This window comes from Taeniopygia guttata, chromosome 2 (genome assembly GCF_048771995.1).
Source record: "Taeniopygia guttata chromosome 2, bTaeGut7.mat, whole genome shotgun sequence".
In the NCBI taxonomy this organism is placed as follows: domain Eukaryota; kingdom Metazoa; phylum Chordata; class Aves; order Passeriformes; family Estrildidae; genus Taeniopygia; species Taeniopygia guttata.
Genome location: NC_133026.1, coordinates 34,014,747 through 34,041,003, shown reverse-complemented (window position 1 = coordinate 34,041,003; position 26,257 = coordinate 34,014,747). Strand labels below are relative to the sequence as shown.

The 26,257-nt window shown below is 36.6% G+C and overlaps 1 protein-coding gene across 2 annotated transcripts in view; it reads left to right on the top strand.

Annotated features, from left to right (window-relative positions):
* The window catches only part of HIBADH (3-hydroxyisobutyrate dehydrogenase), an 85,755-nt gene that overhangs the window by 4,946 nt on the left and 54,552 nt on the right, over positions 1-26,257 (top strand). For both annotated transcript variants that reach the window (XM_030264897.4, XM_030264899.4), the window contains exons 2-4: positions 2,863-3,023; positions 7,335-7,444; positions 9,850-9,971. In XM_030264897.4, the coding sequence (XP_030120757.4) occupies positions 2,863-3,023; positions 7,335-7,444; positions 9,850-9,971 (393 nt within the window). The remainder of the gene's footprint in view (positions 1-2,862; positions 3,024-7,334; positions 7,445-9,849; positions 9,972-26,257) is intronic.

Below are 26,257 nucleotides of genomic sequence, written 5' to 3'. Positions count from 1 at the left end.
GCAGATCATGGATGGGTCTTTTAGGCTGTTGTGAGTGACATGCATCACTGCTGGTGTCAGCACTGATAGCAAAAAAAGGTATCAAGAAAGTTTTCTGAAGATGTTCAGTTTGAGGTGATAGTTAGATGTCCATGAGATAGTGTGAGGAAAAAAAGAGATCAGGATAAAAGTGAGGAGTCCACAAGAATGAGACTAGATATGGTAGTCAGAATTATTTTTCTGATAAGGTTACTTGGAATTCACAGAAACAAAGAAAATGGAAGTTTGGAAGCAAGGCTTCCAAAAGCCTTAAATCTTTAAAGCTAGCTTAGGTTGCTCATGGTGTTCTAAAGTTGCTAGAAGGATGGAAGTTCCACAGCTTCTTTGCATTGTCTGTAACAGTGCAAAATCTATTTTCCACATCAGGGATGCTCTTCTTATTTCCAGCCAGAATTTTCCTTCCTGCAGCTTTTGGCCATTGCCACATTGGAGTGCCCAGCTGTAAAGAGTTCAGCTTCATTTGCTCTGTAACTCTTATTTCCTCACATTCCATAGATAGTAGAAGACCACAACCTTTTCTTCTTCCAAGCTCACTAAAGACAGTTCTCTTAGCCTCTGCTTATAGGCCATGTTCTCCTGATCCTTGGTCATATTTATTACTTGATGTTTGCTGGGCTGTCTGCAGTTTGATCAGATCTCTTGTGCTTTTGCTGGACAGGAGAATGACTGGGTTTTTTTACCTCCTTTGTCTGCTCTTGCTGATGCAGTGTGGAATGTCATTAACCTTTTGCTGCAAGGATGCACTACTGACTCATGCTCAACTTCCAGTTGATGGGAATCCACAGGTTCTGCAGAGCTGTCTAGCCAGTCAGCAGCCTGTAATGACATCCCCTGCCCCAAGTACAGGACATAAATTTGGCTTTGTTGAACTGCTTGAGGCCTATTTCTCCAGTCCTTCTGAATAGTAGCCTTGCCTTGCCATTTTTCAGACAGTTCCCCCAGTTTGGTGTCACATATGATGTTGCTGAGGTTGCTTATCTTTAATTATCAGTCTTTGCTGAAACTTTTAAACAGCTTCAGTATTGACCCATTAGGATCATGTGTAACTAGACGGTTGCTAGTCTTTGAACTACTGATCACTGTTATTTGAGCCAAACACTCCAGACAGTATTTCTTCCTTCAGGCAGTTTTGCAGTCCCATCCAGTCCATACTTTCCTCATTTGGCTACTGGGATACAAGAGGAGGCTGTTCTGAAAGCTTTACTGAAGTCAAGGTAAATAAGATCTACTGGTATTAAGGGCTAGAGAAAGAAAGATGCTTAAAACCAGGGCTTGAAGCTCCTCAGGAAGTGGGAAGCTTTAGGCTAACTAAAGGAGAAATTTTAGATTAGTGCAAATGAGGGACTGGGGAAGACTGACTCATAGAAACAATGAGAAGACTCTAAGATGATTGTTATGGCTGATGAGGCTGGTTTAGACTCTTTGTTCATTTGTTCCCTGGTTTTGACATGTAGCACTTCTTAAAAAAGCAATGGGCTCTTTTCCTGACTTATCTCAGTTTTCACTAAGCATTTTCCCAGTGCAGATTTATTTTGAATTGTGCTACTTCTCTAGCTATGTAATTGCTGCAGGCATCTGTGGAAACTGTCTCAGACCAAAGTTCTCTCAACAAACCTGATTTATTAAATGTGGCACTTCTAAAACAGTGCTGCAGATGAAAGAGCATGACTGTTGCTGGCTAAGAAGGAGCTTAAAGTCAGAAAGACTTTAAAATGATTAATCAAGTGTTATTGGCCTAGAGAGGATTCTTTGCTAAGCATTGAGACCTCTTAGAGTCTCAATCCAGCTTAGGCACATTTTCTGTGTGTGCACTTCAGAGCTACAGTATTTCTGTAGTTAGTTAGCTTTGTTTCTGTCAGCTTAGTTGACCCATACTTCAGTGTTTATTCTGCATAACATTTTCCTTTGTCGTAAAGGAGAAAGTATTTTATGTCATTGGCAAAGAAACCTAGTCACTGTCAAATTGTGTTGCCTTTGGATCTGGAGTGTTTAGAGTGACGAGATAGTGATTGCCGTAGATGAATGCCTGCTATCTATCTGCATCTATCCAGAATTTGATGCTCACTAACTTCTGGGAAAAGGTAACTGACTGAAACGAGTGTTTTCCACAGGTTGTAGGTTAGGCTTTATAGTTCTGTCTTGGTAGTATGGTAAATAGGATATAGAGGTTATTCCTGTGAAGACTTCATCTTTTTTTTTTTTTATACTATATTTTATTCTTATTTTCAGTATTTAAACTGTGGTTGCATGGCTTAAAGGATTTGCCATGATTTACTATGGAGATATTCACCTTTAGGTTAGTGGCTTGTATCTGATTGCAGGATCAGAAGAATCTGTGAGGGGCTGCATGAATTAAAGTGGCAGCCTCTGTCCATTTCTAGAGAACACGTGCTGCATCCCAGGGCTGCAAGCAAAGTTGCAAATAAAGAGTCTGTCAAATATATATGAAATTGGACTTTTCATATCCAATTTAGAATTTAGACACATAATAAAAAACAGACGTCCCTGAATATTTTAAGTCTACATTTGAGCTCTTCTCAGATCTTAGCTTTAAGTACTGTATTTTTTTGAAACACCCACATTTTCCTAATTACAATAATTTTCTTTGATATGTAGAAAAATCATTTTGGGATGGTATTTGTGGCCCAATGTGTGCTATAATTTAAAGTTTAAAATATGTAAAATAGGATTCACATTTGCACTGTTTTAAAACATAAAGCTGTTAAAATAATTGAAAACAGATTATGTGGTAGCTTTTAGTATGTCATTGATGTACATTAGTCTAAAATACAAATATATTGATGTTTATTGTTTTGAAATCAGTGTGTTCTAGGACTATGGCTTCCAAAACCCCAGTTGGATTCATTGGGCTGGGTAACATGGGAAATCCAATGGCAAAAAACCTGGTAAAGCATGGATATCCAGTTATTGTGTATGATGTCTTCCCAGAAGCTTGCAAAGAATTTCAAGACTTGGGTGCTCAGGTATAGTAATAAACTTCCTTATTTCAGCAATAATTGTGTGTGTTGAATAGTTCCTGCATGATATGCAACTAAACAATCTGGAGCTTTTTCTTGGTTACAATCACAATGAAAGCTAAAACAACACAATAAATACAATCTGAATCTGTGAGATTTCAGTTAGAGCAAAGGTATGATTCTATGCCGAGTTATTCCTGCTGTTAGCCAGAATTGCTACCTTGTCAGACTTGTCTAGCTGTCTTTTTCCCCCCCCACTTTTTATGAGAGTAGGTTGATGGCCTGTTCTGTCACCTCCTGCTTTCTCCTTCTTCCTTCTCCCCCAGGTCTAGATAGCCAGTGGGCTGCTTTTCATCTGGTTCCTGCTTTGACCTTTTCAGGTTAAATGACCCTAATTAAAAATTCCTGCTGGCATAGCTGTAAGGGTTATAGGGACATATGAGCTTTCCTGCTGCTTCAAGGTGTAGTCCTCAGGGGCAGGGGAAAAATCTAATTATTTAAGTGCTTATTCTCTTGGAGGCAAGGAAGGATATGCTGAGAGAAGAGGAAGGAATGAAAATGGAAAAGGAGGGAAGGAAATTGATTATATTAGGGAGCTTTACCTTCCTGCAATATACCCTGCAAAATCTTGGCCCTGTTCCAGACAGTCCTATTACTTTTCTTAATCTGTTAATACCCTCAGAACCCATTCTCTCAGGTGGTTGTGTCATTTCTCTGTGTCTGTAACACATTTGAATGGTTTTGGCATACTTCAAATCTGTCACAATTTAGACAGTTGTGGGCAGATGGATACCTGCTTAAAATATCAAAAAGGAGTGCAGTGCAAAAATAAACCTGTCATGTAACAATGTAGAGGATAGAAGGGAACTTTGCAGCAGTGGCAAGGAAATTGTACGTATAGATAGAGAAACAGTGTGCCTTGAAAGTCTAAACTGTTGAAGCTAATTGCAGCTGTTTTAAATAATGAGACATCCAGATTCCTAAAAGATAAAATGATGCCACACATCTGTTAGTAATTAATTGCAGCCCCCCTTGAATAATTACAGAATCTTTGCCTTAAGTGGCAAAGTAAGCTTTTCACCTCTTTTCCTAGCTCCTGTTCCTATTTTGTTAAAGCAGCCAAGACCCTCAGGCGTGAACTAAACCTGTCTTGAGTAAGACTGGGCAAATGGAAGAGGCTGTTTTGAACTGTTGGCTGTATTTTTAATTCGTGTTCTGCAGTGGGATCTCTTTCCTGTGGCTGCCCGTGTTGATAGCTTTTTGCCTTTGTAGCAGAATCCTTGGTATTCACTGCAAGACATAACATGTGATAATAAAGGTGAACTGTAATGCCTTTAAAAATAAAGTCCAAGGTATGTTTTAAGATCATAAATCACTGAGAGAATACATGGGTAGGCTTAAATACAAATAAAACACACTTAAAGAAAATATGTGAACATAACTTCCTCTTCTTGATCTATAGGTGTAAATCCTACTCCAGAAATTTTTTCAGGAGTTGAAAACTTGTGGGTCCATGGGGTCTTGTAGAAACTGCTGTAGAAGGAACATTGGACTCTAAGGGCTGCTTTCTCTTTGGTCTGGCTGGAAGGGTAATACCATCAGCAGTGTTACAGGGGTGAAATGACCCCAAGAGACGGTAAACTTAGTCAAAAGTCCATTGTTTAAGGCCAGTGCTGCTACCAAGGTATATGGCAGATGTGAGATGCTTGACCATAAGTCTGCACAATCTGCAACTCTGCGTTCTTTAGCCACTGAAGTAAACAACTGGGACGTGGTACATGTCAGAAAGTGGCCGCCCTCATCCTAAAGGTGAATAGTAAGAGGAGAACTGGCTGTGAGCATAAGCATATGGAACTGCTTGGGATGAAACATGGAGAAAGTTGGAAGGCTCACACAGTGGAGTAACTGTGTGTCACACTTCAGTTTACAGGTCTTTGTTTCAAAATCGTATCACAGATTTAGAATATTGATCATGTTACTGGAGTCTCCTGATGCATAAAGCATCATAAAAATAAAGCTTTCTTTAGTGTACAGTAAGAATGGCATTTCAGGCAAACAATAATTAATTGACCTTCTGTAAATATAAGTAAAACAAAATTAGGAAGCAATTTGGAACAAATACAAGCAGATGCACGTATTAAAGGGCAGTACCAACAACTAGCAGAGTGCAGAAAAGTCTCTTCTATCCAGTTGCATACTGCAAAAGTTTGCTTGAACTAAGCAATATCAGAACATGTACAGGCCTTGGTTGGGCTGCTACTCTGAGCTAGTATAGTCTATATTGGTAATAAACAATTAGTATTTGGTCTGTTTTTTATGCACATATTCTTAATGATTTTGAATGGTTAATGTTTTATAATAGCTTCCAAATTATTCAGCTTTGTTTCTGAGACAGAAAGTCCCAAATAAAATAAAGGTTTTATATGCTGCTTATTGAACCAGGGAGGTAGATTTTTTTTCAGGCAGTATTATTCATATTTGTTAACAGTACCAAAAGGCCAAGAGTGTCTATTCTCACTTTTAATTTCCTCTTTGTTTTGCTACTTACTTCAAGGTAGCAGAAAGTTTTCCCTTTGTATGGTTGCAGAAGTACTGTCCCAGTCTGTGTACATTTTCTATCTAATTTTCTTCATGTAAAAGGCATCTTAGTACATGGATGGAATAAATTAATTTCTGTTTAAATTACTACTGTACTATGTCTTCTTTGTACCTGTTTTGCTTAAGAATTATTTAAAAGTGTAACTACAACTCAGCTATCTTCTACCTATGTAGCCAAGTAGAAATTTGAGGCTGATGTAGTATTTCAGTTGGGTGCCCAATATGGTGTGTTTTTCAACTTCTGGTTGAAAAATGCGAATGGGCCACTGAGTCTTCAGCTGATACCCTCCAAACATCTAAGAATACTGGAGATCATAGTTTCAAATAAGAAGACGTATATATATTCCAGTTCCAATTTCACACTTCCTCTCTCCACCTCTAATAATACACATTGAGACTGAGCCAGACCAGAGATACTCAGAACTAAAGACCCAGGTGCCATACTTCTTTTTAAAGAGATAGGTTCTCTCATCTCCAGGGAGGCAAGTCATAAAATCGGCTAATCAGATATAGAAGGTTTACTGCTTATAATTGCCTCATTTATTCCTGCTAACCTTTGTTCTTGAAACTAGGGCATGTTTCCTTTTGTAATTGTGTGGTATGCCAGATGTTTTTTGTGTTATTAACTTTTTCTTTCAAGACAAAATCTGCATGTTTCTCGGTCCCATCCATGTAATTTCTTTGTGGTTTTTCCCCAAGAGTCTTGTTCAGTGACTAGATACAGTCTTCCCTTCTTTTGTTCAGAAGTCAAATAAAAACCAAGTAGTTTCTTATGCTGTATCCCAGAAGTCCTTAAAGGTTAAGTTCCTTCAGCATTAATTACAAATCAATGAAATTAGATTTGATCCTTGTGGGCTAAAGATAGAAGAATAAGCTGTATGTTTGTTGCTATTTTCCCTGGGCTATGAATGTGCTAACAATGCAATTTTAAAGAAATTAATTAATTCAGACCAGTACTGGACAGAAATCTTACTGGTAAGTGCCTTCCAAGTGAAAATCACAACTTAGCTGTCAATATTTCATTTGTTGTGTACGTATCTTAAATACTATACTGCCTGCCTCTGAAAGTGACTTCAGAATGGTAATATACCTTTCAAGTTAGGTGTGATTATTTAACAACTAATACCTAATAATATATTTTGAAAATTGTTCAAATCTTTTTCGTGAAGGATGCTTAAGCTGATAATTTTCTGTTTTAAAAATGCCAATTGTAATATTTTGAGAAACATCAGTTAGTTTATCTGATTTCTTTTAAGATGAGGCTCAGAGGTGAATCAAGTAATTTTTTTTCTTTTTACCTCAGTCTTCATCTCTTTTAATACCGTGTATAAGACAAGGAAAAAAGTGAGATATTTGTAATCCTTTCATCTTGTCCCTCCTTAGAAACATTGTAGAGCAATATTTTCTATAGATGCAGGATTTGTAGTAAATTGAAGATTTATGATGGGTTGATGGAATGAAAACATATTCCCTTTAGCAGATGTTGTGAAGGAACTTCCAAGATAGGAGATCCTTTTCATTTTTTTTTTTTTTATTTTTCTGTTACTGGATCCAAATAACCAATATTTTCATTAGGAGAGCAGTTTTTCTTGTGTTTTAATTTTTTACCTAGCTCAGTTGTGACCAGTGAATACTAAAACCAAACTCATCAAATATGTCTGATATCTCTTTTTCAGGAAGTGTGTAAGCTTATATTGTTTGGTTTTTTCTCTTTAAAAGGTAACAGAATCCCCAGCAGATGTAGCAGAAAGAGCAGACAGAATTATTACCATGCTGCCTTCTAGTCCCCATGCAAAAGAAGTTTACACAGGAGGAAATGGAATTCTAAAGTAAGACTTTTTTGTAGTTTGGAGAATTTCCACTTGTACTCAAGGCTTGTCTGATGGTTGCTGTTGTAACTCTTCCTGTGCCTTCAGGGCACTTAATTCAATGTTCTCTGTTCTGTCACTATTGATATTTCTAATTATATGGGTTCTCTCATACAGTGCTGCTTTTGAATTACTTTTGGCTAAAGTCTTTATTTTATTTTCAATAGAATAATAATTTTTGTGTATTTCAGGCAACTTAACTATTATCTGCCTTTACAGTTGCATGGGTTTTTTTTCCATCATGTAGTATACTACTCTCAAGTACAACTAGAATATTTGCTGGCAATAATTATTTGCTCAAATACTATTTTCTTTAACTTGAAATCCTATAAATTAAGTATTCCGAAGAGACACCATTGTGTCTTATGTTGTTAAAGTGTTTTAACATAGAATAGCTGACAAGACTTTCTTGATTTCTACTCTTATCTGTTTATTATTTAAAAAAACCCTTAAGATTCTGTTTAATGTGAAACAGGAGTTTTTTAACTTTTGTGGAGGGATCTCCACTGAGCCTTAAATCCATAGTCTGCAGAATTCTAATGCTCAGAGTTTTTGAACTTGCCAAATCAAAATATAAATATAATTTAAAAGTCTGTTCTGGCTACCTGTGCACTGCTCCTGGCTGGCTAAGGCTACTGGATACCTCTGAGAATCATGTAGGCTCTTACAGCTATCCATGTTAATAAGGTAAAGGAAAAAAAAAACATACAGAAGAAAAGTACAGTAGATTATTAAAAAATGATGATGCCTTTTTAGGTATTAATTTTACAATATTAAGATGCAGTGATAAGAAAATGGAAGTAGGAGAGATGGATTTCTGTTGTTCTTACTATATAAGAATAATAGTTGATTCTTTCCTTTATTGTCTGTAGTTTAATTCCTCATAAGGTAGGAGTGAGGAGATCTAAGATCTGTAGCTTAGACCCTTCAGGGAAGATGGGTAATTGGATCAGCCCCACAAAGCGCAGGAAACAGCTGTGGGAGAGCTGTACCCATGGTGGCAATGGTTTGAAGAACAATTGGCAGCATGTACTGATACAGTACAGCCAGTTAATCTCTTGAATACATAGATGTGGAATATCCAGCAGGAAACAGAGGGTGTGGAAAGCAGTCCTATGCTGCTGCAGTTTCTCAGCCTCTGTATTAAGAGAAGAAAGTGTAATTTGACAGTAGTAATTGTGACTCTGAGTGACTTGGTTTAATTTTCATAATTTTCTGAAGTTTTTAAAGCTTTACAGAAGAAAACATCAATAACGTGAAGTGTTTAAAGTTTGAGTTAGTCATCCCCCTGTGTTACCAAGGAGCCTGTGCCACTGTGCCTTCTTCTGAACACAAGGGGAGGTGATGTAGTACCTTATCTGCTGCACTGGTTTTTGTTTGCATGTGTTCAAACTAACTGCAGCAGCAAAAGGGGTGAGTTTTATATATGTGACACTCTTTGAGTCTGGAGTTCCAGTAGGGTCACAATGTATGTATATGTTGAGAGACTATTTCCAGCAATCTGGGTAATTCAATTAAGTGAAATCCACCGTACTGCCAACAGCATGCAAGATACAGTGGATCTCTTTATCTGTCATAAGTAGCTGTAAATGGGACATGTTTTTATTACTGAAAAATTCAATTTCATGGTGATTGCTGGTCAGCTGGACTTGAAATCATGGTGTAGCTCAATGGAAAGAGGGATAAAAATCAACTTTTTTGCTGTGGAGGGTATTAAAAAAGTTCAAATTTTTTAAATTTCAAAAATTTTATCATATTTTTTAATCAAATAATGAGCTTTCTGTGATCTACAGTTTGAAATACAGATCTGCCTAAACGTGCTGGCTATCAGTGGGAAAACATTTTTCTCCATGCTTCACTTCAAATCTTCAGTGGGCTTTTGTGGTTTTACTTATGATCTTCATGTAGAGCAAATTGTAGAATGATTAAAAGAATGCAATCAGACCATTCTAATAAGAATTTAAGACACTGCATATATAAAAAGAACATTTTGTGATTCTGTATTAAACTTCAGGCTGTATCAACAGTTGCTTAGAATGCATCTTAGGTGATCTGTATATTATATACTGCTCAACTTGTGTAATGGAAAATTTTCCTATTGCAACCTTTTTGAGTAATTTTTTAATAGTGTTTAAAAAGAGCATCCTTTTTTGTGTTCAGCTTTTATTGGGCTTTGTGTGGTTCAAAACTGCAGTATGCATACTGAGCAGATCTTGCTCAAGAAAGTTTAAAACTCCATGTTTACTATTGTACAAAAAATGTCTGCACATTTGTCATGCTGATGGAAGCCAGTGCCATGGTAATAGTTGCAAATATCTTCTGAAAATAATAATGATAATTATAATAATAATAAGTCTTTATTTTAGGAAAGTGAAGAAAGGCTCATTGCTAATAGATTCCAGCACTATAGATCCAGCAGTTTCAAAAGAATTAGCCAAAGCTGCTGAAAAAACAGGAGCAGTTTTCATGGATGCCCCAGTTTCTGGAGGTAAGTCTTCATTAGCAGTTTACCTCATATTGGACAAGCTGTCTTTTTGTTTGCAGTTTTAGTCACCAATTTGTACCGTTGTTGCTATAATTTGCTTTTCTTTACTGTATGTACAGTATTCTGTTTTGTTGTTGTTTAATTGCATTACAGATATGTATAACAGGAGTTTTTAGGATTTTTAGGATTTAGGAGTATGCTTTTGTGCTACACTTGAAGAAACAGCTTTCTTGGGATATGATGCAGTCGTCCTTTTAATTTAACTTCTTTTATAAAGTTGCATTTTTATGGAGTTATTCACATTCCTTTAGCCTCCATCTGTTTCTTCTTGTTAGGGAAAAACTGGTTGTCATTAAGTGCTTCTGTTGCTTTATCATTAATTAAAAAGAAGATAATAAAGTGAGGAATATAAGATGTCTTTATCAAAAGAAAACAGAGATTTGTCTGGTTTTATAACAACTGAAGAATATGGATTATAATTGTCTATTCTTAAAAGTTGCTAACTATTGATCTCTGAGTATTTAGTCTCTTGTAAGAAATAATATAGGGCAGGAATACTTCTCAGTTTGTGGACAGAGAGAGCAGAAACATAAAATTAATATTTTGAAAACAAAACCATAACAGGTTCTTTCTATTGTTGAAATTCCAAGACACCTGGAATTAGAAGGTGAGGAAACCTCATTTTATATGAGAAAATCTTAAGGTTTTTATATTCCAGTCTAAAAATTAATGTAACTGGCATTTTGAGAATTCTTTAATTTCCTGATGAATGTCAGTGATTTTCAATTGGGAACTAAGGCAGGATTTGACTACATACTAGAAGCCAAAATTTTCGTCCAGATTCTATTGGCAAGTAGGCAGATCCAGGTAGGTGATATTGAAGAATATAGTGGAGAAGACAAGATTCTTGCTTCCCAGCCAAAATGTTAGTTCTCTTTTATAAAGCTAGATAGCTAATCAGCCTGGGAAGAAAAACCACAAAAAAATTGTATTCTGGGCAGATTATCTATCTCTCTGATCCTTCTTTTTAAACACATCATGGCTTTCTGCTTATCAGTTGGGCAATTCTGACCTACTTCTATGTTGTTTTCTTCCAATCTCTTTCTGCCAAGTATGTTATTTTCCCAAAGGAGTTATTTACCATTTAGAAATACCTGTAATTTATTTTTATCTGTAAGTTTTTGGTGTGAGGCTGACTATAACTACAAAGAAAAAAGGAAAAGTTTGATTCTGAAAGAACTTTAGCTATTTAGGGGGTTTTGTTCCTTGAGAAAATGGTAAGGCCAAGACAGAGTTAATATGATAACATATAGTTGACTAGTATGAATACAGATGGCTGTTTTGGTGTTAGTGGTTTATCTGAGTGGTGACTAGTGTGAGTTACAGATTGAGGGATATCCTGTATAAAGGGGAAAGAATAGACTTACCTTTCTAGTCCTTAATATATTTGTGAAGCCCTAGGAGTGCACTGTACAAATCATGTTTAAAATGGGCACTTGCTAGAAATGTGGAGAAGTCTGTTGGAAAAAAGCCTTTAATGTATGCTTTGTTATTTCCATCTTTCAGTACCTAACACATCAAGTCTTTGGGGTATTTTTATATGTCCTGACTGCATTGTTGGCCTTCAGACAAAACACTAAATGGAGAAGTATGCTCGGCTCTCTAGAAATTGGCAGGCACTATGCTGTTGCTGTGCAATGCAACAGAGTTGGCAGGAGTTTCAAGGAGAGTGTGGGACATAGGGAGGAGGAAGAGAAAGCAGCGTGCCTAAACTGTCCTCTTTAGAGCTGTCTGTTTACTAGCTGTTATTGGCGGACAGCTCCACTTGTGTTTTTAGGTATTTGGGTGTGGCCTGATGTTAACATTCATCTGCACTGTGAGCAAATTCACAAACTAAATAATATTTTGAAAATTTCTTGGTCTGTAAACCCTAGGGAGAGAGAGCGGTGATTCTAATCCTGTTCTGACATTGCAAATGAAGAATCTTTGGGCATAGCATTAGGGCCAGATTTTAGTGGCTTGTTTGCAGTCTTGCCCCCAAAAGATTCTTTCTCTTGATCTTTTTCAGATGGACCTGCATGCCAGTTTAGTGCTATATTCTTCATATGAGTGGCATACAGCTTAATGCTGTCTTCTTCATATGATTGGCCTACAGCATTTATTTGCAGCTTACAGTCAGGACCCATTAAGTAGAAGTTGATGAACCAAGTCACTATAGTATTATTTTGTATTAAGTGACTTCAGAAAATACTTCTCATCCCCATAGTTGCACGCAGATTAAGCTGCTAATGCTCTATAGAGGTAGCAATCGCTTTAGCCTGGGATTAGGATCTCTTGCAGGTCCACATGAGAAAGTTGTGTCATGGTTTCTAGTGCTGCCCTGGTTTGTGACTTCTTTGTGAGCACGGGACAAATGGGGAAACATCTTCAAAATCCTTGTTTGTTTGTTTGTTTTAATCTAGACAGGAATATTATCTCTTTGCAAAGATTGGGTTCTTCATCTTTATATGTATAAAAGTATTTTAAAGCACACATTATCACAGAAACATATTTAAAACTGACTTCTGTTGGCACAAGATTTTACTGGCTAAGTACACGATCTAAATTTAGCCTTCAAGAATTGTGTCAAATTTGTCCTCCCACTGATTTCAGTAGAAGTATGATACAGATTTTCACCTCATAATCCAGAGCTAACTTCACTAGTGGCTTCACTGATTCAGCTGTAATATTTCTTTCTCTTTAACTCAATAGACAAGATACTAATTTCCTAAAGTACATTAGCTGATTTTTTTTTTTTATTTCTGATGTAATTCTTTCTATGTTATAACCATTGTCAGTGCTTAGATACAACCTTTTCAACTTCTTTCCCCTTCTATTGACTATTGAAATTATATCAGTTCTGTATCTGCTCAAAATACATTGTAGTGCATTCTATTGGAACTTCACAAAAAGATGTGACAACTTGATTTGCTTTCTGGTTTTGGAGGCATGAAAAAAAGTTTTCAACTCTTTCTACATCTGGCTCTTTAAGATCTGATAATGAAACTTTAGATCTTCCTCCCCACTGTATCCTTTAGACAAGAGAGTAGTTAGTTAAAAAGTCAGACTGCTAATTGCTAATAACAGCTGTCATATAGAGAACTGTAGTCATGCTAAAATGGTAATAAAGAGTAGAATAAAAGTTTTTTGGCTTTTTTTTAGAAACTGCATTGGAGGTGGCTAGAAAAGGTTGTAGTTTCTATTCCAGCTGTCATTTCAAACTGTTTCATCTTATAGTACTGCTTCCATAAACTTCAGCTAATCATAAAGTGGTGGAAACAGTAGTAGTAGTAGTAACACTGACAAGTTAAGACTTCAGGTCACTGATAATGTAAGCATAACATGAGTCCTTGAGGGGTGCATTGCAGACTTATTCCCTGCATGGCCAAATCTCTACTTCTACTTTTCTCAAAGGAAAAAAATAATATTAGAAACACTCTAACACTCTGGAGATATTTTATTTTATTTATTTTATTTCAAAGAGCAATATATTTCAGGATACCAGCTTCTCCCCCCCCAGCCTTTTTCTTAGAAAGGGCACTTTCCTAAAATAGGAGAAGTGAATTATGAACTTACTCTTACTTGAACATTGAAGGCGCTTAGTGCTGTGCCTTTTCCAAGCAGAGGAGTTAAAACTTTATGCACACCAATAGTCTTATGACATTATGGGAGAGGAAGAGTTGGTATGTTAATTTAATGACTCTAATTTGAGGCATCATGTATTTTTTAATAAACACAAAGCATAAAATAAGAAATGTCCTGAATTCAGTGGTATAGAGGTTTGATGTGATTTTGGCTTTCTGGTCTGGTAATGCAGTGATTGGATCTGTTAGAATCTTTGAAACACTATAAAGATAGAGCAGGTTAATGAATTTAGAACTAGTATTTCTGACCTATCCTCCTCAATAGCAGATGTTCTTGTTGGCAAGGAAAAACATCTAAAGGCATAGTAGTATTTGCTCCATTATAATTTCTAGATTTATATTTTTATGCTTTATTTTTAAAGCCTAAATTTGGGTGCTCAGAATGGCCACAGTGTTCTCTGTGTTCCTGGTACTGTGAATGACACTTTTTTTTCTCACTTGCTTTGCTCTTTCTCAGTCACTATAGGCCTTGTGTAACTTTTTTCTTTCATGACATCTTTCCTAATTTATCTCTTTACATTTTTTGCTGAATGCATTTGATCATATTAACTTTTTCGCAAAGTCTGTGATTTAAGGATAGTAGTAGAAATTAAATGTACAACTTTAATACTAAAGGTAGTGTGCAAAATATTACTGAGTTATTCTGAAATTTAGATGAGAGAAATAATGCAGAAAGTATCTGATGACAAAAAAGGAAAGAATTGGCTGAACTGATTTAAGGAAGCTCAAATCAGGATGAAGAAGTATTTTGAAATATGAGATGCTTAAAAAGCTTCTGATTTCTAAGAACTTAGGGTTTAAGTTGTGTAACAATACTCATCTGTCAAAATAAAGCTAATTCAATAGCTCTCTTCTCTTAGAGAGAAGAAAGAACTGAAGATCTTGAAAATCTTAAGCATTGGTAAAATGTATATTTTGATGCAGAGGGGAGGAGCTATAAATGGTGTGCAAATATCACTATGTTGGCAGCAGCTCCTGATTCAGAAGAGTTAGGTAGTATATCTACTTATGTGCTGACTTTGCAAGGCTATTTTTCTTCTGTAAGTCTATTGTGCCTTTTGCATTCTCTATAAAATAAAAGGTAGCAGAAGGTAAGGAGGAATAAACAGATATGTTGAGAATCTCATCTAAAAATATTCACTGGGGTGGAGACAACTATCCTACAATGACTAAAAGGGTGGAATAAATTATTTTATTAAAGCATATTGTATATTTTGGCAATAAAACTGTGTGTAGTCTGGCCAAATAGTGACCAATGTGCAGAGAAACATATCTGTCTCCATTTTTTGAAGGTGTAAAGATGAGTTATTGAAGCTGGCTCAATGGGACATAACCACGAATAATAGGCTGGAAATCATTAAGGAAAGAAAAATGAATGCCGTGTCTACCAGGAAAAATGTCCTAACGACATTCTTCATACACTGTGGAATAATTTCCAAAGGAGATGGTTGAAGCCAAATATCTCAATATGCTTTAAACTGTACTGGGCAAAGTGCTAGGAACTATTCTGTAGGGAAAAATCTACGACTGGCAGGAGGATGGCTACATGACCTAATCGGTCTTTTCCATCTCTAATGTCTACAATCCTGTTGTGTTCTCACACATGGTGTTCAAAAACAGTTAAAGGAAAACTGTCCAGATGGAAGTTAGAAATCCCTGTGGGCACCCTTTGAAAAAGAGTAAGGGATAACTGCAGAGTTAGAGCCAACATTCCTTCTCTCAGTAAAAATGGTTCTAATATTCATGGCTGCCTGTGAGCTGTTACCACATTCCTAATAACTGCTCTGTTTGTTTGTGGTTACTTTAAGGCTAGTATCTGCCTCTTCCTGTCAGATTTTCTGAGATACCCAGAGTAAGAAAGATCTATAAATGCCAGCCTGTCATAAGTTCTAGGGAATAAAAGTTGATTTAATATAATTTTTTAATTTTTGATTGTTTCTCCTAGGGAATGTTTAAGTTAAGGGGTTGCAGGTGGTGTTTGGGAATGTTTCTGGAATGAAGAGATGGCTTTGAAGCTTTATACAAAGTTTGTTTTGGTTTTAAACATTCATGGGCTTCTTTTTCTCTCTTTTTATCCTTTCAATGGAGTGCCTCGTTCAAAGTGTGCGTTTTTCACGTAGTCAAAAAAAACCTAGTGTGATTCCTGTGCTGTTGGGACAGTGGGGATGATGAGCGCCAGACCTTAATAATCCCCTGACTCCATATGAGTCCTGATTGTGCAGTATGCTAAATGTGGATGGTGCACATGTCAGTAGTGAGCCCAGCAGCAGACACACCAGTGCAGGAAGTCCGACCTGGAAGGCGCTGCACAGAGTGGACTGGGAGTGCCCTGTGCCTGCACAGTGCCCATCACCATGGGGACAGCCCCACCAGCTATGAGCATTGGAGGTGCCAGTGGAGAAAATGCAGTTTTCTCTGAATCTTAGTAAAGACCAGTTGTACTTGTAATTCAGTGTTGCCTTAAACAGATTTTTTCAGTTTGTGTGTGGAATTCTTGGTTTTTGGAAAAAAAAATAGAAGTCCACAGATACCTAAGTGGTTTCAGCTGGGATAGAGTTAATTTTGTTCCTAGTAGCTGGTGCAGTGCCACATTTTTTTGGTTTAGAATGAGAATAGAGTTGATAACACATTCATGTTTAGTTGTTGCTAAGTACTGCTTACTTCAAGTCAAGGACTTTCAGTTTCCCATGATTTGTCAATAAGGAGGTGCACACCAAGCCAGGAAGGAGCATTGCCAGGACAGCTGACCTGAACTGTCCAGAGGGTTATATTCCATTGCATAGAACATCATGCTCAGTATATAAACTGGGGGAATTGCCTGGGAGGGGCTGATTGCTGCTCAGGAATGGGCTGGACATCAGTCAGTGGAGCAACTGTATTGTGCATCACTTGTTGTTCTTGGGTTTTATTTAGCTCTTTTTGTTGTCTCCTTTTTCATTACAATTTAAAAACTATTATTTATATTATTATTGATATTTTTATTTATATTATTGTTATAATTATTCTATTTTATTTCAGTTATTAAACTGTTCTTATGTCAACACATGGAGTTTACCTTTTTTTTCTGTTTCTCCTCTCCATCCCACTGGGGAAGGGTAAGGGTGAATGAGCGAGTGGCTGCATGGTAAATCTTTGCCAACTGGGATAAATCACAACACTTTAAATGGACTGGGCCACTGAAGACATGGCACAACATAGCATTACATGTTTTATTTTGTCTCTTATTCATCAAGGGAGATCTGCAGATCTTACACTAGACATGTGGAAAGAAACATTAACATCCTAAATGTCTGAACCTTAGGACACATCTTAGGTCTTGGGATACATTTGTGCAAACTGCTCTGTGTTGAAGAACACTCCTTTGAAGGCCCTTTAAACACTTAAGCTAAAGGAGCAAAAAAGAAAAGAAACAAACCCACATGGACTAAACTTTGCAGGCAGGGACAGCTAACCTTGTCTTGCAGTACAGGCCTTTGAAAGTAAATGACTTTTTGATCCCCTAAATAGCTGAATCCAGGATGAGTAGGAATGAAAGCTGGTATTCTATTGCCCCCCATCTGGATGATGCTTGTATTCTGGGTTCCTTGTGTTTCATTTTTAAAGTCATAATGATGAGTTGGCCAAGTATTGGGTGTATTTATGACAATATTAGCCTATGATTTGGAGCTGTTCTAAGTCACTGGATCATTGCAGAATGTTGCCTCGTAGTGGAGGACATTTTTATGTTTTGAAAAGGACATTAAGTTGTGTGAATAAAAAGGGGAAGAATATTCTAGCAGAAGTAATCCCTCTGCACTTCAAACAAATACCTGAAAATTATTCCATAGTTGCAGTGTTTGGTGTAGTACTGCCCATTGTGAGACAATTTAGTAGCTTGAGCTTTTGTCCTTAGCAGAACAGCTCCTCCTTAATCCACAGGGAGCACATAGAAATACCAAGATTTCCTAATTCTTCTTCCTTCAACCACATTTTAAAAACCCATGGTTTGTATCATGAAATAAAACAGTCTTTTACCATTAATAAGCATTTAGAATCCAGCTGTCAGCATATAAATTATTCAAATGTTCACCTTTCGGTTTGTCCAACAGCATTTAGTTCTGTTGGCTCACCACTTCAGTCTACTGAAAAGTGGAGGACAGAGGAGAGCCATGCCGTTCCAGAGCTGAAAAAGTAGTTTTTAACTACAGTTCTCTTCATGCCCAGCACAACATAGGACCTGAAGTGGGAAAAAAAAATATTTACTGCACTGTATTTGACCTATAATTTTAACCCTTACAATTTGGTTCTTATTTTATTTTCTGTAGTTTTGCTTGGAAAAAATCCCATTGTGTGGGATTTCCTAAACTTTATGCAGCTTTAACTGGTATCTCTTTGTAAGAGAAAATTAAGAGATGGCTTGATGGGAACAGAGTAATGCATGGAAATGTTACCCTGTTGCCATACCTTCAGTTTCTATTCTGGGTTCTGTAAGCAGTTGTGTTTTATTTATTCTGTGTTGGGGAAGAATGTTAATTTTTTTGTGGTAAAATGAGAGGTACAATGTGAAACACTGTGGAACACTTAAAAATCTTTACTTGTTTTAAATCCATATAATTTGATAGTATCCTACTATGGTGTTTGTCTGCTGGTAAACTAACAGGGTTAGGATTTTTTTTTTTTTTAATGTGAAGTTTAGCAAGTTGACAGGAATACTAATCTGACATGTAATTATTATCCATTTGCTTTATTTAATGAGTTGCTGCAAACTGTGTAAGATCCTAGTTACTCAGTAACCATATAGTTTAACCATATACAGTCAGAAATGTGCATTTTGGCTGTATTTTGGTTTCAATCTGTGTTTCCATTGCTTTCTGAGAATGTATGGTGGGAATGTCTGGCTTGTGGCTCTTAGTGTGTTTGCTACAGGGAGTACAGGGAAAGTTACATTGACTTTTAGCTTTGGCTGAGGAGCATACTACTTGTGTTTAACTTGTGTTAGATTTCTTGGGTTTGCTTAAAATTGTGGATTTCATTATGAAAATAACATGGAGGTAATCTATACACAGTTAGCTGTTCCAACTTGGTTGATTTCTGAGGTCCAACATTTTTCTGATCAAACTACTTCCAGAATTGCTACAATTGCTAGTCGTCTGAAAGCAGTATTTGGTAGCAGCTATATGCTTTTTGTCTTGAATAAGGTATTTTATGTCACATGTGCAGGAGGAACAGCAATTTGCTTCCTCTTTTAAAGGTTGAAGGACAGCTGGAGAAAGGAACCTTCAGAAGGTTAGCAGCATGTGAAATGCTGTTGTGGTAGAGCCCTATATAGTTAGAGTAAACTAGGAGTATATCTAACTTTCCTCTTTCTGTAGATGCTCGTCTTAAGATTTATATTAGTGAGGAGTTAGGGGTGAGTGTGGGGCAGTGGTAGGGTTGTGTAGAGGAAGCACTAAATGAGAAACTGATGTGAATTTGGCAAGCAGGGGAGTGCCTGAGGTAGAGCATCCTCTTAATGGCCTCAGCCTGAATCTTGGCTGCCTCGGAGGGCTCCCACCCTGTCCAAGATGGAAGCTCCTGCAGAGAGCCCTAATAGCGTCCCTCCCTGCCTCAACAAATTGTGTTAAGGCATGGGACTTAACTGCTGTGAAACAATGCAACAAATTCCTCCTAGGACCCAAATGAACATACTTGATCACCTAAGTCCATCATTGCAGTTGCAGAACAAGCTGGACCAAAGGAAAGCATTTCTGTTAGTGTGACAACTGGCACACCTATTAAAGAAGAAGGTTACTTGTAATCTGTTGCTGTTTGGTCACTGGCACTTTTTTCCCCGCTGTATTAACATGCTTAGCAATTCTTAACACTAAATGTGACTATGTGCACTTATTTAGTATGTTGTTTTCTTTAGTAGACAATTACACCAATCTTGAATGAAGCATTTTTTTGGTTACTGGGGTAAAGGAATCTTAGGAGATTGAAACAGTAGGCAGCAAAGCTTGTTAAGGAGGTTTTTATTTTACAAGCCCTCAAGAATTCAGAATATGGCTTGCTTACTACTTTAAAAAGTCCAAATGTCCTTATAGACTCCATTTCAGAGCCAGTATCAAAACTATGCTATACTTGTCTAAAAATCCAAACATGCACTCTTGGCTGTTACTGTTTACTGAATCAGAACCCTACTGTTTCTACTTGCACTGTATCTAATTTATCGTAAGTGACCGCAAAAACTAGAATTATTTATATCTTGGCACCTAACAGCTGCACTATAGTTAAGGGTCTGTTGGCATTTCCATTATAAACCTTGCTTTGAGAGGTTTATAACTTGGCGGTTTTACTTTTGCTTCAGGCTCAAATGTGCCATTTTCATCCGAGCACAAATTCTTCTATAGAATTTAATTTAAATCAGTTTGGCCATTATTTATTTTAGAGTGTGTATGTTGGGGAGTGGAAGGGAACGCACTATTTAATTTTGGTTTCAGAACCTTTTTGGTCAGACTATATAATGAAAGAAAAACGGTGCTTTTTATTTTAATTTGTAGGGACTTAGACCTTCCTTGGATGTGTTGGAGTTACTAAGCCCATGCTTTTTCAGGTTTCTGCCAGTGCTCACATGCAATGCATCCACTCCCACTTACCCACCCACCCATCTTGCCTTCCCCTGCCCAATGACATGCTTTGAGGAAGCATCCCCAGGCTTCTGGCAGAGAAAGCTTTTTTGGGGAAGTGGATGAAGTAACATACAATGGGTGTCCTGTTGAGAGGCCTTAGGCCAACCAGTCCAACTGAGGAAGCAGATGGGGCTTAATTGGAAAAAGACAGGCTGAGTGCAGTTGTCAGTCAAATGTAACCCTATGTGGTTAAGAGTGGCATTTCCTATGGCTCTGCCATTTCTTGTGGGATCTGTGTAAATTACTACTTGGGTGCAGTAATTCTCAGAGTCTAAAAGTGGTGTAAGTTGCCATTTTCCCTTGCTCCTGAATGCTGAACCACAGAGGATTTCAACACTTTTTTTAGTCAGAAATTCTTGCCATAGTACTCTATTATTACGCTAATTAAATTCTTGCCATACAAATAATAGGTATCTATAATGTTTCAGTACTAATCATAGTAATGAAGTACCAATGTTCTTTTGCACAGTGACTTAAGAGTGCAAAGAAAGGAAATGGAGTACAGAGAGGTAGAAGCTTTTATTAGACCAAATAATACAGCTGAAAATAGAAAACAAGTTTCTGAGTCAGTTCTTTCACCACATTACACAAGAAGCAGTAAAGTACAATAGTGTTTGTTATTTTTTTCCTTTGCTATTGAATTGCAAGAAAAAGCTAGTCAATGGAAAACAAAGTAGGGAGAGAATATGTGGTTTGGCAGCTTCTTGTGTACTCGTACTTTTGGAATCTTTATTTCAGGTAATTCATGCAGATTACTGATTGGACAGACAAGTAATGAAAATGCTTGGTTGTATTTTGTCTTCTCTTTTATTAGCAAAAGGTAATAAAGGGAAGCATGAGTATAATTATGGCAGCAGATACAAACAGCTTTTTGCACCATAAAACATTAAATCCCATTGAAGTATTTTAAAGTCTTCTTCATTTTGTTTTCCTCTGTCTAATTCCAGAATTATAAATTATATATGCAGTCAAGGCAAAGAAAATCATTAGAAATACCTTAATAGAACATAAATAGAATATAAAGCTCCAATTCAGCACATAACACTTAGACATCTGCTTAAGTCTGTCCAATTGAATGGGAATTTAGTGGAAGTTGAAGAGGTGTGTCCTTGGTGTCTGTTCAGTGTCTGTGGTGTGATCTCTCTGTTTTACACTACCAAGCTGTTGTCTTTCAAACTCCAAGGTTGCAAAGTACTGTGTAGGACTGACATCCTGAGCATGACTTAACTGGACTTTTCATGAACTATAAGCTAATTCTTTAATTTATTTGGCAATATCCTTCATACCCAACTAAACATACAGGATTTTTTTATTTGGTATCACCTAAGTTGGAGGTTTTATTGTTTGCTACTTCCAGCAGCTAACCTTGTTGATATATTATTTAAACCCTGTTGAAATATAACTTAGTACAATGATTTATTCTCCTGTCTTGGAAATGGGATCATATTGAGTTAAAATATTTTATAGTTGTTTTCAAAGCACATCTGCAAACATGACCTTGAAACAGAACTAGGTATTTAGGCTTTGCAAGCTGTTGCATTTCACTACTGCTCTATTTCTCTATCTTCAGCACAGCAATGGCTGATTCACTTTAAATTGTGTTCCTCACTTCCTAACCTTCTAATTGAAGCAGAAATAATGTGCATTTTTCTTCTCCCTTCAGCAGTAGGAATACTACTGTTTCTCATGAGGCCACAGCTGGGAGTAAGCATTCTTGAATCTCTATCACTTTATTCTCTATCAGCATCCACACTGGTAATGGAATAAGACTAATTTTCTAAATTCAAGGTGCTGCTCTGGATTTCCAATGACACAATAAGTTAATTCTCCTTTCCCACCAAAATATAGTATTTTGGTGGGAAAGGAGAATTGGAGGCGGTTTATTATCTGTGTAAGTGCATGGTGTGGATGGCAGTTTCAAAGGAGCGTTTCTTTTATTGATGAATGGCTTTAGCAGAGAGTTTTAACTGTTCCTAATGCTGGTGTAGGTTATTGAAACCACTGAAACTTTGCACTTTGTCAAGAGTTAACTGGAATATGCCTCTACTGACAGCTCTTTTTAAGAGGTTAACTACCTGCATTTGGTCACCTCTGTCTGTTGCTTCAATTGGATCTGAACTTCCAAAGCTGATGTGGTTTTGGAGGTATTTTTGAATACCTTAGAACTCTGGAGCTAATTTGTGCAGACCATCATTACATTGCCTCCCCAGTCAGATACTTCTTAGGGAAGCCAAGAAATATAAGTGTCGCGATGAATATGTACTTACTGTGATGGTAGAACTCCATAGGTTTTATGGATCTAAGTAAACTGCATGGAAATTAAGCTTTGGGAGGGAAGAAATAAGGTGTAAAAGTCACAGTTCAACCATGAAAGCCCCATTTGTAAGTGTTGCACATGGGCTTTCACATTTCTCTTTTACTTAAAACAGACAAAAGTAAACAAACTAAAAAATGGCCAGAAAGTTGTAAATGTGTGCCCAAAAAAACAGCTTCTGGTGTTCTTTTTTGTGTTCTAATTTTCATATATTTGTGAAAACCTGTGGAATTTTTCCCAGTATTTAGAAATCGTTAATATTGGTTCATAACTTAATTGTGTTTTATACATGTGCACTATGCAAGGATTTACAAAAGTGTACAAGTGTTTAGCTTTCAAAAGTGTTCCTGTTAAGTTCAGTGGTAGATTATTTCAAAAAACTAAAACCTGTAGCTTAAATCTGAAGTTACAGGAAAGACATACAATAAATCTGCTGTATTTAATTAATGATAATTTAAATGCTGTCAACATATTTAAATAACTGCTGCTCCTTCCTCCTTATATTGACTCCATGTATGGCTCAGTTAGCAGCAATTTCTTAGTCTGAGCTTCTTAATGAGCAGAAATGTTTCAAAGTTAGTTTTGTGGACCTTTTTCTTGCTTTCCCTAGTACTGTATTATATTTCAGATCTCTTATTCACAGAGAAATGTAAATAAGGATCTAATTACCGTTCTTCACTTTATACTAAGCCCAATACTTGGCATAAGGTTTGTCATAAAGTTTTCTTTTCTCTGCTTTGCCATGACCTTAACTTGACCTAAAATGACTATTTCTGTAGGGATTGCAATGGCTTAGGCTCAGAAGGGTCCTTGTCTGTCAGTTGGTGGCTGCTTGATGTGTGTGTTTTGCATGGCATCACAGTGTCTGTACTATCAGTTCCTAACAAAAACAGAACTAGTTCCACATGTTTTAACGGACTTTGCACTAATCTGTTTCCATATACTCAGTGGAGTAGCAGAGGCATCTAAGACATGGTGTTCCTCTTTTAAAATAATATATGCTGGAAATACAGTAGATTTAAGATATCTCTGTCTGTTTCATTAGAAATCCACTTAAAATACTAATCATAATTTGTGTTCCCTCATTCTTTCCACATTTAGGGGTGTTACCTAGGTTTGGAATAGCCAGCTGTCTCAAACACTATCCACATTTTTAAAGGAATAAGAAGTCTTGGCAGACACTGGAACAATTAATTGGCTTTTTCAGCCAAGTCAGGTTAGGAAAGTATTTTGTGGGGAGTGGGCCGGGCGGGAGGGGACTACAACATCCTGGTTTCAAGTTTGGCTTCTGTTAACTCTTTAGGAATGGTAGTCAGACTTCTTGTGAAGCACAGTACTCTCCATTTCTGAAAAAATGTGGAGTTTATTTAAAAGAAAAGTTTCTAATATACAGGACAAATATGCTTTATTAAAAGGAGTTGCCTGGCATGAGGTGGAAAGTGTTAAATCTAAATCATGATGGATTTAAAAATCTCTGAGGTGAAATAAGCATTAGAGTATGTATTAAAGAAGTCTAACCTCCTCTAGTATATATGTTTAGAAAAGAATGAGGAAGCTGGCATCTGAGGCACAGGATGATGATACCGTCCTGTTGAGTTAGAATAAAATATTTGCATGCTGGACTTGCTGACCACATTCAACATTTTGACTTATCCACGGATACTTGGTTAATATTTAATTTCTAGCTCCATACCTTTGCTTATTTTCATTCCAAAAACAGAACAAGTACTAAACATCAAATTTTAATTACCTTTATGGCCTTGCATTCCTGAAATGTTTTGTTTGAAATATCAGATTTGTCATACAGTCTGCTTTTTCACAATTCTGTGTATGTTCTGGTGCCAGTAGATCAATTTATAGCAAAGAATTTTCAACACAGTTGCTTTTAACAGTTGGCTGCCCTTGTTCTGAGGACTGTTTGTTTGTTTGTTTCAATTGTTCTTTATGGAGTAAACTACTCGTAGTTTAGACTGGAAACTGTAAAGTTAAACTTTTTGGAATCATTACTGCCCCAAGTGGGAATATAAACCATATTGAACAAAATTTATTTAGCCTATTAAAAAGTCAGCCTAAAACTACATTTAATTAGTTTACACTATTACATCACTTCTAGCAGGGAGTAGAACTTAGGCAGAGTAAAAGGAGCTCTATCAGGTGAGCTGACTGTGGCCCATATGGGGCTTTAAGATAATGATGAGTTTAAATTTCCTCTTAGAGCTAAGTGAGAATAAAACTGGAGGCAATAAATACTCTTGGCCAAAGCCATTAAATGAAAAAGCTGGGAATTCTCCAGCTCTTGACTTAAATTGTTTGTTTATCAGCTGGCGCCTAGTCTGGAGTCAAGAGCTGGAGATTTCTATCTGTGACAGAACTTTGAAACTCTTGCAGGACACTTTCATTTTAACTTAAGGTAACTTGAGTTTATAGCTTTGGCTTTAAAGATTACTAATGATTTACTCATTTCCTTACCATTTAACCAGAGAGGACTTTTTCCCAGGAAGGGATCTGTGTTTATTTAGGGCCTTTGTCTGCGGAGGGATTAAAAGGCAGCCCACCAGCATTGTGAACTTGATGGTAATAAAAGGTCACCAACACACACCATAAAAACGTTCTTACTATGGAATTAATTATACAGTGTAATTTTACAAAGCATTTCAGTAACCCTTCTTTTAGACTTCTGCTGTATTAGATTTTTCCCCAAGTAGAGAAAACTTCAACTTTAGGCATTTATTGTGTGAATCAGACCCCGTGTGTATGTGTGCAACCCTTTATGGTGCAATATACTCATCAGCAAGTTCAACTCACAACTGAAATCAATTGTAAAATTACAGTTGAAGTTGTATCTCAACTTCATGCGAACTTTAAAACTTAAAATACTGTGCACTGAGAGCAACAGAATGAAAAAAAGACTTGTTAGCCAAGAAATGCAAATTATCAACCTAAACATTGCTGCTGTGTTTGGCATTTTTATGGAATATTGCATATTTTCCAAGCTGTTAAGCACTATTCAAAGCATCCTGTATCCTGTTATTTTTTTGAAGCCACCAGGTGGCATTGCAGCCCAGCCTGCTCAAAATCGACAATTTATAATTTATAAAGATTTGTATAGAAAGCATTTCCTCCCTTCACTCCATTAATATGCTATAACTATTAGGGCTTAATTTAGAATATCTTAGGATGTTTAATATTCCTAAAAGCCAAATTGATTTAATTCTAGATTTTTTTTTTAAACACTAAAAGTATTAAAGATGTCATGTCAGGGTATCAACAAAACATGTTTTGCTTTGGTAACATGATAGCAATAGAATTATGTTCTTATTTAATGAATTATCTTAAGTTTATCCTCAGTGAAGGTCATAATTTCTGAAAAGCTGTGGAATGGACAGGCATAGAAGAACACATAGAATAATCCATGTAATTTTCTGCATCCAGTACAAAGATATCTTGTTGTATTCTAGATAGAGATGAAAAAGTACAATTATGAAGTTGGTTTTTTTTTCTTATTTTGCCTTGAAAAGATATCCTTCCTCCATTTCCCATTATCAATTTTGAATTACCCATTTAATCATGCCCTCCATTCTCTTATAAATGAACAAAAAAAAGTACATACCCATGAAAAATAACTTGAAATTCATATTTCACCAA